General features: G+C 45.5%; 1 protein-coding gene across 1 annotated transcript; it reads right to left on the bottom strand.

Moving 5' to 3' along the window:
• Nucleotides 1-7,464: 7,464 nt before the first annotated feature.
• LOC112582106 (melanoma-associated antigen B2-like) lies at nt 7,465-9,387 on the bottom strand. Its single transcript, XM_044936728.2, has one exon. The coding sequence runs from the start codon at nt 9,328-9,330 to the stop codon at nt 7,954-7,956; it is 1,377 nt and encodes a 458-aa protein (XP_044792663.2). The 5' UTR covers nt 9,331-9,387; the 3' UTR covers nt 7,465-7,953.
• Nucleotides 9,388-15,761: the final 6,374 nt, after the last annotated feature.

The raw sequence follows: 15,761 nt of genomic DNA, 5'->3' as shown, positions 1-15,761 counted from the left end.
GTGGTCTGGATTACCATCTCACTGATGATTAGTGATGCTGAGCCCCTGTTCACATAGCTGTTGGCCATTTCTATGTCTTCCTTAGAAAATATTTAGGTTCTTTGCTCGTTTTTTAGTTATTTTTAATTAATTAGTCTGTAATTGAGTTGTATGAGTTCCTTCTATAATTTAGATATTAACATCAGATATATGACTTGCAAAGTTTTTCTATTTCACTATTTCAATTTTTGATTGTTTCCATTGCTCTACAGAATCTTTTTAATTTGATGTAGCCCCACTGATTTTTCTTTTTCTTGTCTGTGTTTCTGTTGTCAAATTAAAAACAAAACAAAACATTGCCATGACCAATGACAAGGAGCTTTCCCCTATGTTTTCTTCTAAGAATTTTATGATTTCTGGCCTCATTTTAAAGTCTTGAATCCATTTTTTTGAGTATGATGTAAGATAAGACTCTAGTTTTACTCTTTGCAGGCAGATTTTCCATTTTTTCAACACTATTTGTTGATTGAGGATACTTTTTTTTCCCTTGTATTCTTAGTGCCTTTGTTAAGGATTACTTGCCTATATATGCGTGGGTTTATACATGGCTCTATTCTGTTCCGTTGATCTGTGTCTATGTTTATGCTGGTATCACACTGTCTTGTACTATAGTTCAAAATCAAGAAGCACCATATTTACACCTTTGCTCCTCTTTGTCAAGATTACTTTATCTATTCAAGGTCTTTTGAGGTGTCATATGAATTTTAGCCTATTACTCTGGAAAATTCCACTGGAATTATGACACACATTATATTAAATCTGTAGATCACTTTGGGTAGTATGAATATTTTAACAATGTGAATTCTTCCAATCTGTATACTTGGGACATCATTTTATTTGTGTCTTTTCCACTTTCTTCAATCAATGTCTCCTTGTTTTCAGTGTATAGATCTTTTACTTCCTTGGTTAAATTTATTTCTAAGTATTTTATTCTTTTAGACATTTTTGAAATAGAACTGTTTTCTTAATTTTTTTTCAGATAGTTTGTTTTTAATGTTTACAAACACAACTCATTTTTGTGTGTTATTTTGTGTCCTGCAGCTTTCTTGAATTCATTTCTTAGTTCTAACATTTTCCTGGACACTCAGAACATTCACACCACTCTCACTTTCCCCCACCAAGGAAGGTCACAATCTCTCTTGGTACTGAACTGTGCCAGCCTGAGACAAGGGCTGATGCCAATAAAGTCGAATTGCTGTTCTTACCCATTTCAAGTATAGCTGATCTAAGCTATATGCTTACCTGTGGTAATGCAATTTCTTAATTGCATTCTGGACCTTCTATAAAGGTATTTTGTTACTTATAAAATATTAAAATCTGGGCTGCTGAGGGGATACAGGGGCTGGGAATTCCCATTCCACTGTATTACAGATGCCACTCAGTCAGGACCGTTTTCTTTATTTCCTGATACCAACAATTTTCTGTGTTCATTCACATTGGCAAGCAAATGCCAGTTCTCTTGACATGTTATCTTGTTCTGAACCACAAAGGGAGATTCAAGGATTTGATTCATTATACAGAATACCAAAACCTTTATACTTACACTGAAATACAGCAACAAATGGGATATACTTTGTTCATAAACAGAGATATGGAAGTCAAATAAACTTTCAATTACAAGGAAGAGTATTTTAAGAATACCAAAAAAGAAAAAGAAAGCCCTAAACAGAAAAAGATACATCTCCCAGTTACTGAGGTCAAGCAAGAACAAAAGAAGACATGAAATATGTTCCTTTCAGCTCCATCTTGGCACTCAAATACTTGGAATACTTCTCTTTTCAATCACAAGATGAAGGATCTGCCCTGGATGTCACTATGTGGGAGGAGCTGGAGGACTTGGTTCTGGAACGTGCCCTGCCCATGGCAGTAGTGCTCTGTCTTTCTCAGCTCTCAAGGCCTCTCTCTTCCTCATCCTATGATGGAATTCAGGACCTCCCAGGGCTGCTATCAGTAAATGGACACTACAGAACCCCAGTGGTTCTGGGTGGCTATTTCTTTGACTTCTTTTGAAGGGGCTTTACATATATGTCTGACAATTCCTTCTCTGAACTGAGATCGCCCTCCTTAGACCAAAGGTCTCAAGCCCCTGACAACTGTACTGTGAGCGAGATGTTCAGCTTGAGAGCTCTGCCTGGAGCCTTCTTATACCTAATATTCCTGGGTGTGCTTTCCTCAGTCCAGATGTATGGGTGTCCCCCTATAAGCCCTTGCCCCTTTGATTAAAGGCTTCTTAGGAAATGCCACATCCCTGAAAAGCCCCGATCAGTTTCCCTACTCCAAACCTTGCAGAGAAGGAGTCCCTGTCCTAGGAGTGAGGAGAGATGGGAAATCCATGGCATAAATAAGGGGGCCCAGGTAGAGACCTGTGAGAGAAACAAACATGGTAACCTGTGTTGGGAGCCGCATTAGGCATTACTGACAAAATGGAGGTATGGCCCCAACCCCCTCTCCTCATCCCGCAGGCATGGTCCCGGGATGAAGGGGTTAGGTTTTTGTGATTCTGACTTGTTCTTTCCTTTCTTTGGTTGAGTTGGCTGGAATGAATGTTAAGGTGCTTATTGTTTTTCAGAGAATTATGAGAAAGCACAAAGCCTTCTGCAGTTGTGCCAGAAAATAATCTATAAAGTAACCATTGACATTTGTTCAAGGATTTTTACAAAGAATGTCCCAGGGTGAGCACATAGGCTGCAGCTTGAGGCCATGGGAAGGATTGTTATCTGAGACCTGTTTGTGAGGGAAATGTTGATGGCAAAGGAAGTTTGCTGAGTTTAGGGTTTAGGAATTATTAAGAATAGCTAGAAGCCTTTTTAGGAGATAGTGAGCTTAGGATACTAGGGGAAGCAGGATTTCGAAAGATAAGAAATAAACTGAGGGATGTGGTATGCAGCCCAGACATAAGCATGAGTTACAATGTAATCACAAGTAAACACCATTCTGAGAGAATCACTGAAACAGGAACTCTGTTTAAAGGGCAAAAATAGACAATAAATCTGGGTGAGGAGGAACTGAAAAATGTCAAAACTCTCACCTAATGCTTTTGTCAAACTCGAAAAGAAGACCTGATGCTTGAAATAAACATGTAGTCCTGTACCTGGAGTCAGAGGCTACATCATTCTTCGCCGGCACTGCTCATCCCTTCAGGCTGATTCCCTAGCTGCTGGAGCTGAACTCTGGGAAACCTGTCCCTTCTCTCCTTCAGCCAGACTTCACAGGGAACTTGTGTTCGAATACATAAACTTTATATTTTATGTCTAATAGATATTTCTTTATACAAAGAAATGGCTCTGAGATAACTTGTTTTTGAATCCTGATCTTTGGAGCTTATGTGTAACTCTAAAGCTTTCAGATCTTTAAAGCTTATCCGAGACCTCATATATATGGACAGATGATCCGATTGTCAGAAAACGTCATTGCTTTGTTTCTTCTCTTCATATGTCACATTTATTTTAGTTTTATTATTATTGCTCTAGCTATGTATTACAATACAATAGTTTGACCTGAGAGTCCTTCTTCTTATTGCTTCTGATACATTTCACAGTAATGAAAATAAAAAGGGAATTAAGGGCACAAGGTCAGCTCAGGCTTGCAGGAGTGAGAGGGTGAGCTTTAGACTAACTCAACTCAAGGGCCTACGACCATCCTTGCCACTTGCCAGCCATGGGAAGTTTGTCAGGTCATTAAACTCTCTGAGAGCGCCTCAGGCTCTTTATCTGTGAAGTGAGTTTGAGAAGCCCTGTCTGGAAAGACTGGTAGCATGTGGTGGTAATTGTAAAGCATCTACCACAGTGCCTAGAAGGCACCATATGCCTCCTTTCTCATGACTGGTGGCTGCACTTTCCAGCAAAGATCTGACCTCCCTTAGGCCTGAAATAGGGCCACTCTAGTGGCTCAGCAGTAAAGTATCTGCCTGTGGTACATACAGGAGCTTCAGGAGACCTAAATCAGTCCCTGGGTTGGGAAGATTCCCTGGAGGAGGAAATGGCAACCCACTCCAGTTTTTCCCTGAAGAATCCCATGGACAGAGGAGGCTGGGGGGCCACAGTCCATGAATCAAAAAAGAGTCAGGCATGACTTAGTGATTCAACAATGACAAAAAGAAGGCCTGATATAAAGAAGTGAGGGAAAGCCTTGCCTGACAGCCCTCCCTGGAGCTTTCTAGAACTGATATCAATGGGTATGGCATGACACTCTTTGTCTCTATTCAAGGATGGGTACACCCCTCAGTTTGCACTCAGGCTCCAAAATTTGACTTCTGGTGGGGCCTGGGGAATCCCCTCCTTCTGGACCTGAGGCTTATCTCCTCATAGTAAGACCCATACCTCCCTGTGAGCCTGGAGGAGGAAATAACGGTGGCCTTACCTAGCTACCCCTGCCCACAGTCTTACAAGGATGAAAGCTCTAGAAGCTGATTGAGGATAAAAGACAGTTCCTCTCAGAGTCCCAAATCAGGGTCCCAAATTTGACTCTCAGCCAAGCCCAAGATCTCCCCCTCTGTTGACATGGGACCACCACCATCAGACCAAAACCCTAACTTTCCTGCTACTCCTCAGTCATAAGTGAAGGGTCCCTTGGGCTGACAACTCTGCCTGGGGCCTTCTAGCCCGATAGTAGGGAGGATTCTATCTGGTCATCCTGGTATGTGGGTTCCCACATTCTTTACCATCCTCACCCTGACTTAGAAATAACCTTGAAATACTTACAACCTGGAAATATTCACTGACTTACCTTAAGGCTTCTCCCCTCAAGCCCCCAATTCCCTGAGACCCGCGAGGAAGAGGTGGAATTTGCCTCATTGGGCCACCACAGCCTGTGGTCTTCCGAGGCTAACAGTAGTGGAGAGAATAAGTTCTGCTCCATTGTTTTGAGGTGGGTGGTCTTTTCAGTCATCAGGGTCCTTACCTTGGCTTCTGGCGCAATCTGGAAATCATACTTCTATGAGTTGTGGCTGCTCCCTTTGAACAGGATGATGTTCCTTACCTCCATGAGATGTTCTGGAAGGAAGTGAGTAGGACTCACCATGTCACCAGGCCTAAGTGGCACAGTCTAAGGCCTAACAGGAACAGTGCCCTCTGTAGCCCCCTTCTTTCTGGGAGGGATCCTTCACTGTCAGTCAGTGCCATCAGTTGATTCCTGTTAGAACTGGGTACCCTTCCTCAGCTGATAGAGGTTTCCTCCATTAGTCCAAGGACTTTAATACCCTGACGCCATTCTCCTTTAGGAAAAAAGGGATACACTTACTCTGAAAGCCCTGCCTCTTCCCTCCCAGGGCCCATTACATTTGCAGGACTTTCTAAGAATTTATCTGTAATGGGGTAGATGGCTGCCACACTCCTCATACAGGACTGTGCAAATGTCATGCCTGGGATTTCCACTCTCTGATGAAGAGCCAGCCTATAAACCAAGGTCCACATCTCCTTGACCCTCCAGTCCGAAGTCAGGGGGCCCTTGAGCTGGCTAGCACTTACCTATGCTTCCCAGGGCTAACTGGAGAGGAGCGACTAAGTGTAGCCCTGTCGGCTGGGGTTGAGGGGCTTCCATATCCACACCCTGGGTCTTCAATTTGACTCTGCATCCTTCCTGGGGCTCTATTCTCTGCTGATCTGAGGCTGAGGACTCTGCTGATTCCCAATGTCCCCACCTTCCCAGGACCTGAGTTGAAAATGTTAACCACAGCAGCCTGGATTGTTCTGGACTTCATGGGATTGCCAATGAGGACGGGTCTTTACAGGTTGCTACTGTTGTGGCTGAGTCTTTCTATCACCCTCATTCAGGTTTATCACCATCATTTCTGAGAGACTGACCCTCTCTCCTATCCAACCTCAGAACTCCGCCCCAAGACCAAGTTTCTGAGAAGCCTGAAAAATAAGCGAGGCATGCTTAGCCTAACAGTTCTGAGATCCTGTGTCTGAGAGCAGACGGGAGTGCTGTCCCAGTGACCCCCACCCCATATTCTGGGGTGTTGCTCTCCTCAGTCCTCCTACATGGGGTCCTCATCTTGCAGTGTCTTGGATTAAAGGCTTCTGGGGAAATTCCACATCTCTGCAAACTCTTGAGCTGTGTTTGCTCTGCAGTGCTACAGAGAATGAATGGGTCCCTGTCCCAGGAGTGATGGGAGATGGACAAGCTATAGCCCAAGGAGTCCCAGGAGAGGTGGTAGCCCGTCAGGGGGAAAAAAAAAAGTACAACAATCTATCTCATCAGCCAGGTGAAGGTTTTCATGGCATTTCTGTTCTGATAGATTTACTTTCTATAGGCAAGAGACTGTAAGCAAGATATGGAGAGCCCTTGGTCTTCAGAGGTTATCTAACACGGCCAATGTACATGCTTATACTGGCACAGAATATTGTCTCTTTCATTCATCTGTGAGTAATGAATAAGGTATACGTAGTTTTTGTTAAATATATTTGGTATTCTTACTGCTCTGGCTACACATTCCAATCCAGTAGCTTGAGCACAAGGGCATTCTTTTTTTATCACCTAGGACAAATTTTGAAGTGCTGAGAAAAACACTGAAATAAAAGATACAGGGTGGGGACTTTCCTGGTGGTCCAGTGGCTAGCACCCCAGGCGCCCGATGCAGGGGGCCCAGGTTCGATCCCTGGTCAGGGAAGTAAATCCCATGTGCCGCAAATAAGATTCAGCACAGCCAAATAAATAAATAAACAAATAGTAAATAAATAAGGAAAAGGAAATGAAATGTCAAAAGTACTTGTTTAAAAAAAAAGACAAGGGTGTGTCTCAGGGTGGGGAGAGAAGAATAGTATGAGTGCTCAAGTTAGTTTAGGGCAGGAGTCTAGTCCCAGCTCTGTCAATTACCAGCCTTAAGTATTTCGGCACAAAACCAAACTCTAACTCTATAAGCCTCAGGCTCTCCACTGTGAAGTGAGTTTGATAAGCTCTGTCTGGTAGGATTGGTGGAATATATGTATTTATGGAAAGTATCGGGCACGACGCCTGTATCTATTGAGACATTAGGGGCAATAGTAGTTATTACTATGATTATCTTGACCTCAGATGTTACATCATCAGCTGGGTGGTGGTGGTTGTTTTTTTTTTTGTTTGTTTGTTTTTTTGTTTTGGCATCTAAGAGATGTCAGGGACTATGCAGTGTTCTAACTGATAAAAAATAAAAAAAGATCCAACCTCCCCAATCAGCCAAACTTCTGCTTAGCAATGAAACCAAAGTAATATGTTCTCGCCACCCCCTCTTTACCTTGCTTCTCTCTTGTTCTTTCTGATTTAGAGAGTAACTCAGCCTCTTCCAAAAAATGACAGCTTCTCTGAGTAACTATAACTGCATGGGCAGAGGCATGCACTGCTTTTTTTTTTTTTTTTTTTTTTTGACTAAACATTGCCAGTACAAGCATGAAGTTTTCTTAAGAGCAGATGCTCAATTAATGTTTGTGTAAAAGAACCACATATAAATCATTTGCTATAATTTATATTCTCAAACATTCTTGAAAAATATAATCCGATCAAAGTATATATCTTTTACATTTATATAAAGGGAAACTAAACAGAGAGTAAGTAAAGCAAACCAAAAATTGACAAACTTTCAGCTATCTCTCTATGCATCTATGTTCTAAGCCTCTCTTAGTGTGGTGTCTTGCACATTTCTATGGATATTCTTATCCTAAAGTGTAGTTATTCTCAGCTTGGATCACAAAAGTGATTTGAGGATTTCCAATATGTATTTCAAAGAACAAAACTCTTAATCCTAAATCTGACAAACAGCAAACAGCATGAGACCCATGTAATTCAAATACTTCTATCATTAACCTAAAATAAACTTTGTTGTAAAAAGTAACAATTGAAAATTGAGGAATAAAAAGTCAACAAGTTATTGATGTATATTAGGAACACAGGTTGACAGGCTTTTCCAACCACAAAGCGAAGAATGGGCTTCAGACCACACTAGGGGCCAGATGAGCGGCTGGATGTGGCCCTGGAGCGGGCACTGGTTGAGGCAGAAGTGCCAGCCCTGGCTGCAGCAGAAGTGCCATCCCTGGCCGAGGCAGAAGGGCCAGCACTGGCCAAGGCAGACATGACAGCCCTGGCTGCAGCAGAAGCGATGGGTCTGGCCAAGGCAGAAGGGCCAGCCCTGGCCGAGGCCGAAGGGCCAGCCCTGGCCAAGGCTGAAGGGCCAGCACTGGTCAAGGCAGACATGTCAGCCCTGGCTGAGGCTGAAGTGCCAGCCCTGGCTGCAGCAGAAGTGCCAGGTCTGGCCGAGGCAGAAGGGCCAGCGCTGGCTGAGGCAGAAGGGCCGGTCCCGGTTGCAGCTCTGGCTCCGGAGCTCTCTGCCTCCTCTCTCAAAGCCTCCTCATAATGCGGCAGTAAGGCGTCAGGGACCAAATTGTTGACCTTGGTCAAAAATTGCAGGACTTTCGTCTTGCTGTTTTCTGTGAGCGCTTTAGGACCCCACAGGAACTCATAGCGAGGGGGATTGCTGCCAGGCACCTGGTTGTATTCCAGGTACTCTTCCTTCACCAGATCTTCTGTGATGAGCTTCCTGGTGTCTCCAAAGATGAAGTGCATTCTTCCATCATAGATGCCCAGAATATTCAGGAACTTCCAGACCTCCTCCTCAGAGGTGCGATGGCCATTCAGGTAGATGACACCCAGCAGAGGCATCAGAAGACCATTCTTCGGCAGCCCCAGGTCACCTCTCATAGACTCACTGTCGCTGAGATCTAGGTTGCTCACCAGGGTATAGCAGTGACTGTTGGGCCTGACTTCCTTCAGCACCATGCCAAACACCATCTCCATCTGCTCAGAGGCCCTGCTGAGGATCTCAGGGTATTGCGCCTTGTACCTTCTGTGGATAACCTTCACCATTTCTGACCTCTTAATTAGCTCCCTCATCTTATACTTAAACAGCATGTACTGCACCAAATTCTCTGACTCCATGGTCAGAAGATCTGTGTGAGAGCTCTCAGCAGCAGCTGAGGCCCGGGAGGAATTTTCACTTTCCTGAACTTGGCCCTCGGCACCTACACCAGATCTCGAGTGTGCTGTGCCACCTACTCCAGATCTCGAGCGTGCTGCGCCACCGACACCAGATCTTTTGGGTATAGCACCTGCAGCAGCACTGGTGGTGCCTTGGGCTCCCTGAGGCCCCATGGCAGTGCCAGCAGCAGACGAGCTTGAGGGAGCACTCTCTGAATCAGGAGGGGAGGAGGTGGTCTCTTCTCCCCGAGATGTGGTAGCCTGATCATGAACACCCTGGGTCTCAGTTTGGGCCTGGCGACGTTTCTCACGAGCACAGTGCTTACTCTTCTGCCCACGAGGCATGGCAGCTGTGGTCAGGGACCGCAGGCAGGAGTCTGGGCCAACAGACAGGAGATTGCGGCACCTGGAGGATGGAGAATGAGGTGACATGAGCACCTTAAAACAGGGAGATTCTACCTTGGCCTAATCAAAGGCTGCCTCCGCAGGTGTCCTTGAGGACACTGCCCTAGGAACCCACAAGCCTCCTGTTTTCCTGCTCAGCCTGTCCCCTGAGAATCCCGGAGGAAGAACAGAGGCCTTCCTATTCCTCTGCATCCTCTAAGCCCTGCTTTGGATTTACTGAGGTGACAGCAGGTGCTGGCAGTGGGGTCCTCTCAGCTCATCTCCAGTATTATTACATCAAGTCCTGGTGGAACCTGGGCACCTTTCCGTCTGCTACTCTGATGCAGACACTGCAGACTTCCACATGATCCAGAAGCAAGTGAAAGAATGCCTCAGTCCACCTCCCTCTCAGGGGATACCCAGTGCTGAGAGCTCAGTAGGGTATTTTCTATCCTGAGTTCACTGGGGTCATCATTCATGGCCCTTACCTTGGCTCCTTAAAATGTTGGGCACTATTCTCCATTTCCTGACTGATGGCTGCACCTTCAGGCTAGACATTTCCCCACCCCTAGACTTGCTATAAAGCAGTGAAGCAGATGTTCAACCTCACAGCCCATCTCTGAGATTTCCTGGGCTGAAATCCAAGGGTTGGGACGCATGCTCTAAGTCCTCACTCAGGTTCCTCAATTGGGCTCCTGGTAGAGAAACTCTACTTTCTCCTGAACTGATGCCCGTCTGATAGTAAAAGCCAACCACCCTGTGTTCCAACAGGAGGAAGTGAAGATGACCTCATCTTCCCAAACACGGTCTCCTAAGAATGGAAGCTGTTGCAGGCAGGTTGACCTCCCTGTGGTCCCATCCAAGATCCCAATTCAAAGTTAATTTTTTTTTTTGCTTCTCTTTTCTTCTATATGTCTTTTTAAAAATAAATTTATTTATTTTTAATGGAAGGATAATATCTTTACAATACTGTGTTATTTTCTGCCCGACATCAATATGAATCAGCCATAGGTATACTGTATGTCTCCTCCCTCTCCAAACTCTCTCCCACCTCCCACCCCATCCCACCCCTCTTAAGCTGTTAGGGCACTGGCTTTGAGCTCCCTGAGTCATAAAACTAATTCCCACTGGTTATTTATTTTACATATGATAATGCGTACATTTTCAATGTTACTCTCTCAATCTGCCCCTCCCTCTCCTTCCCCCACTGTGTCCACGAGTGTGTTCTCTATGTTGGCTTCTCGAGGCTGCCCTGCAAATAGGTTCATCAGTACCATCTTTCTGGATTCCATATAAATGCATTAATATATGATATTGCCTTTCCTCTTTCTGACTTAATTCACTTTGCATAAAAAACTAGGAATAAAAGTACCACATGAGCCAACAATCCCACTACTGGGCATATATCCTGAGGAAATGGTAATGGAAAAAGACACTTGTACTCATGTTCACTGCAGCACTATTTACAATAGCCAGGACATAGAAGCAACCAAGGTCTGCATTTGACTCATGACAGGGTCTAAGGTTTCTCTCTCTCCTGACCACTGCCCTCAGACCAAGACCCTTACTTCCCCATTAGCCTGCAGTGGGAACCGACATGTATCCTTGAGGTCTGCCAGAAATGACAACATGGAGGATGTGTCCGAATGACGTGGTGTGGAACATCCCCACAGCCCCGGAGGTTCTCACCATAATCCCTCGCAAATCTGAAACCCTCGCTTGCCAACCTGAGGCTGCCCCCTTTGACCTGGTCTGTTACTTCCCTGAAATGACCTAGGAAGTGTCTTGTCAAAACGCCTGATTCTCCCAGGCCATGTGGCCCCGTTTCTTATGGGAGGCGCCCCCATCCTCACTTAGTGTCACAACCATGAATCTTGTTGGGGACTAGGTCCCTTTGTTAAACTGGTTTTATTGTTAGAGCAAGGCTCTCACTTCCCCCAAACCACCTGCAGGGGGCACCACAATCGGCCAGCTCTACCCAGGGCGTCCTAGAGCCCAGTATAGGGAAGTCACTCAGTGTGGCCCCCTTGCAGTGTCGAACTCTGCTCCTCAGCCCTCAGGGCCCTCATCTAGGACCTAGACCTCCTCCGGGGGTAGAATCCAGGCCTACCCCCACAGACCAATGCCTTAGCCTGAGACACTCTAGACCACATTCAGACGATAGCTTTGAGGGGCCCACAAGAGCCATAACACAGGGGTGGGATGTGGATGGGTCACTTTTATTACTGGGAGGGTTGGGAAAGTCCCTTCAGCCACATTCAGGTCCTCACCTTGGTTCCAGACGACTCCTGGACACTAAGTCTCCGCCAAACTGTCGCTGCGGCTACCGGTGGAGCTTCTCGCCTTCGAAGCGGAAGTGGAGGGGAGCTGCGTACGGCCCTACGTGAGGTCGCCCGGGGTCAACGGCAAGGGCGGCGTGCTACGGGAACCCCGGTAGCTCAATATTCATCCGTCCCTGGATTCTCTCTCAGGGTCTTCCGTGTGCAGTGTATCAGATACTGGGACTCTTCCATCTATGAACCTGAGTCCTCCAGCCCCCAAACAAAGCCCTCGCCTCCCTGAGTCCCTAGTGGGGGGGAGTCAGGACACTGCTCTGAGCATCTCTGCTTGTCAGGAGGGGCGCCACTCTGTGAGCCTCCCTCTTTGGGGGAGAGATCCTCTCATTAGTACTGATGGTCCTCACCTTAAGGCCTGTTATGGTCAACATTACCCACTGTGCAGAACTGGGGTCTGATCTTGCTAGAGGAGGCCTTGCCCTCTCTGAGATCACACTGGTGGAATGAGGGGACCACTCACAAGTAGTGCTTCTGGATCTGTCAGGGCTAAGAATTTACTGAATTCTATTTGTCTCCCTCTGGTTTTGGAGGTCTCCTGTTAATACTTTTTTGGACTCTTGTTAAGGCCTGGGTTTTCTCTCTGCAGATCTGTGGCTGTCCCACCAGTCCAGGGTCCTCATCTTCATAAGACTGACTAGGGAGGCTGAGGGGGTACCTTTACCTCAAACACCTGTCCTGGGCATCTCAGGGCTGACAGCATTGGGGAATTCATGGGGCTTCTCTGTTGTGGGGTGAGTGCTTCCATTATTCTTGTTCAGATTCTGGCCAGATACCTGACCAGGCAAGGGACTCTACTCTCTGCTAACTTGAAGCTGCTCCCATTAAATCAAGATACTCCCCTTCTGGGGCCCTCCAACTGGAAGCCAGGATTAGCCACATCAAGCCAGCACTGTTTTGGACTTCTAAGGGTTGATGGCCTGAGCAAGACTTCACAGAAACCCCACTGTTCTGACTAGGTCCTTCCATCATTCCTCATTCAGGGTCCCCACAGTCATATCTATCAAAGACTGACACTCTCTAGTTACCTCTTTCTGTTGTTTTTAGGCCAAGACTGTTAAGTCCCTGAGAAACCTGAAGAATACGTGAGGGTGTGCTCAGCCTGCCATCTCTCTCTGGGGCTAAGTCCGATAGCAGATGGAAAACTGTCTAGGTGTGACTCCCCTGTATTCTGGGGTCTTGGTCTTCCACGCCCTCTAACAGTTAGACCCTCCTCTTGGCTCTTTCCTTTTGGGTTAAAGGCTTCCTGAGAAATGCCTCATTCCTGCAAACACGGAGCAGTGTCCTTACCACAAACCTTGGTCCCTGTCTTAGGAGTGATGTGAGATGGAGAAGCTGAAGCATAAGGCAGGAATTCCATACAGGTGGTATTCTGTCATGTGGGGAAAATACACTCATATTTTCCTTCTCTTCACCAACCAGACTTAGATTCTGATGTAAATTCTGTTCTGAGAGATTTATATTTTATGGGGAAGGGACTGTCCAGCATGATTTTCTGAGCCTCTGATCTTTTGAGTTAGCTGACATTGCATATGTAGATGATCATTTTGTCACTGAGTACTAGCTTTCTTTTCTTTATTCATCCCTGTCATTTATTTTGGTACTCACATTGCTCTGGGAAAGTATTCCAATCCAGTAGTATAAGCACAGATTTTTTTTTAATTGCCTGAGTTGCATTTTTAGGAAGAAAAGAAAACTGAATATAAGAAACACAAGGTGGGCCTCAGACTGGAAGAACTGGGGTAATGTGGGCTCTTGACTGGGCCCTTGACTAATCCCGACCTGGATCAAGTTTCAAATCTGTCCCTTAACAGCCACATGACAACTCCGTGAGCACCAGGCTCTGCATCTGTGAAGTGAGTTTGATAAAAGCTCTGTCTTATAGAACTGGTGGGATGTAGTTAAAATGTGTTAAGTATCTGGCACATTGACTGGCCTGTGTTGAGACTTCAACATGGCATGCATTACTGTGATTAATTTGGACCCTGATGATATAATTCAGTCTGGTTTTTTTTTTTTTTTTTTTAACTCCAGCAGAAGCCAGAAAATATGTAGCATCCTAGAACCAAGAAAATCCAGGGGCTTCCCTGGTAGTCCAGTGACGAAGACTCCATGCTCCCAATGCAGGGGACCTGGGTTCAAACCCTGGTCAGGGAACTAGATTCCGCATGCCACAGCTAAGAGTTTGCATGCTAAAACTAAAGATACTGCATGGTGCAACGAAGATTGAAGATCCCACATGCCACAAGTAAGATCTGGCACAGACAAATAAATAAATAATAAATGAATGTTTTTAAAAATAAATAAAATCCAATCACTCAAAATGCTGAATAACAAGAAACACTACGTAATATTTCCCTATCACATGATAAATTATTTAATATGGGTATAAGATACACATCCCCAGATAGATGCAACACAAATCCCCTAAATCTGTGTTGCTGCTGCTGCTGCTGCTGCTAAGTCGCTTCAGTCGTGTCCCACTCTGTGCGACCCCATGGACTGCAGACCACCAGGCTCCTCTGTCCTTGGGATTCTCCAGGCAAGAACAATGGAGTGGGTTGCCATTTCCTCCTCCAATGCATGAAAGTGAAAAGTCAAAGTGAAGCCGCTCAGTCGTGTCTGACTCTTAGCGACCCCATGGACTGCCGCCTACCAGGCTCCTCCGTCCATGGGATTTTCCAGGCAAGAGTACTGGAGTGGGGTGCCATTGCCTTCTCCAAAATCTGTGTTAAGGATCAACAACTTCCCTCCCTATGAAAAGTCCTTCCATCTAATCTACCCTTGTCTTCAATAATTTAATCATCACCTAAAACCTAGAACATACAGGGTTTGGCAAATTATCACTTCAGTTCAGTTCAGTTCAGTCGCTCAGTCGTGTCTGACTCTTTGCGACCCCATGAATCACAGCACGCCAGGCCTCCCTGTCCATCACCAACTCTCAGAGTTCACTCAGACTCACGTCCATCAAGTCAGTGATGCCATCCAGCCATCTCATCCTCTGTCGTCCCCTTCTCCTTCTGCCCCCAATCCCTCCCAGCATCAGAGTCTTTTCCAATGAGTCAACTCTTCGCATGAGGTGGCCAAAGTACTGGAGTTTCAGCTTCAGCATCATTCCTTCCAAAGAACACCCAGGGCTGATCTCCTTCAAAATGGACTGGTTGGATATCCTTGCAGTCCAGAGGACTCTCAAGAGTCTTCTCCAATACCACAGTTCAAAAGCATCAATTCTTCAGCACTCAGCCTTCTTCACAGTCCAACTCTCACATCCATACATGACCACAGGAAAAACCATAGCCTTGACTAGCCGGACCTTTGTTGGCAAAGTAATGTCTCTGCTTTTGAATATGCTATCTAGGTTGGACATAAGTTTCCTTCCAAGGAGTAAGCGTCTTTTAATTTCATGGCTGCAGTCACCATCTGCAGTGATTTTGGAGCCCAGAAAAATAAAGTCTGACACTGTTTCCACTGTTTCTCCATCTATTTCCCATGAAGTGATGGGACTGGATGCCATGATCTTCGTTTTCTGAATGTTGAGCTTTAAGCCAACTTTTTCAGTCTCCTCTTTCACTTTCATCAAGAGGCTTTTTAGTTCCTCTTCACTTTCTGCCATAAGGGTGGTGTCATCTGAGTATCTGAGGTTACTGATATTTCTCCCGGCAATCTTGGTTCCAGCTTGTGTTTCTTCCAGCCCAGCATTTCTCATGATGTACTCTGGATATAAATTAAATAAGCAGTGTGACAATATACAGCCTTGATGTACTCCTTTTCCTATTTGGAACCAGTCTGTTGTTCCATGTCCAGTTCTAACTGTTGCTTCCTGACTTGCATACAGATTTCTCAAGAGGCAGGTCAGGTGGTCTGGTATTCCCATCTCTTTCAGAATTTTCCACAGTTTATTGTGATCCACACAGTCAAAGGCTTTGGCATGGTCAATAAAGCAGAAATAGATGTTTTTCTGGAACTCTCTTGCTTGTTCCATGATCCAGCGGATGTTGGCAATTTGATCTCTGGTTCCTCTGCCTTTTCTAAAACCAGCTTGAACATCAGGAAGTTCAC

The sequence above is a fragment of the Bubalus bubalis genome, chromosome X, assembly GCF_019923935.1.
Source record: "Bubalus bubalis isolate 160015118507 breed Murrah chromosome X, NDDB_SH_1, whole genome shotgun sequence".
Taxonomy (NCBI): domain Eukaryota; kingdom Metazoa; phylum Chordata; class Mammalia; order Artiodactyla; family Bovidae; genus Bubalus; species Bubalus bubalis.
The sequence above is the reverse complement of the archived record's forward strand: the minus strand, read 5'-3'. Positions and strand labels throughout refer to the sequence as shown.

What these genes read in the sequence shown, in the direction of transcription:
- LOC112582106 (XM_044936728.2), bottom strand. Translation starts at nt 9,330, where the DNA reads ATGCCTCGTGGGCAGAAGAGTAAGCACTGTGCTCGTGAGAAACGTCGC.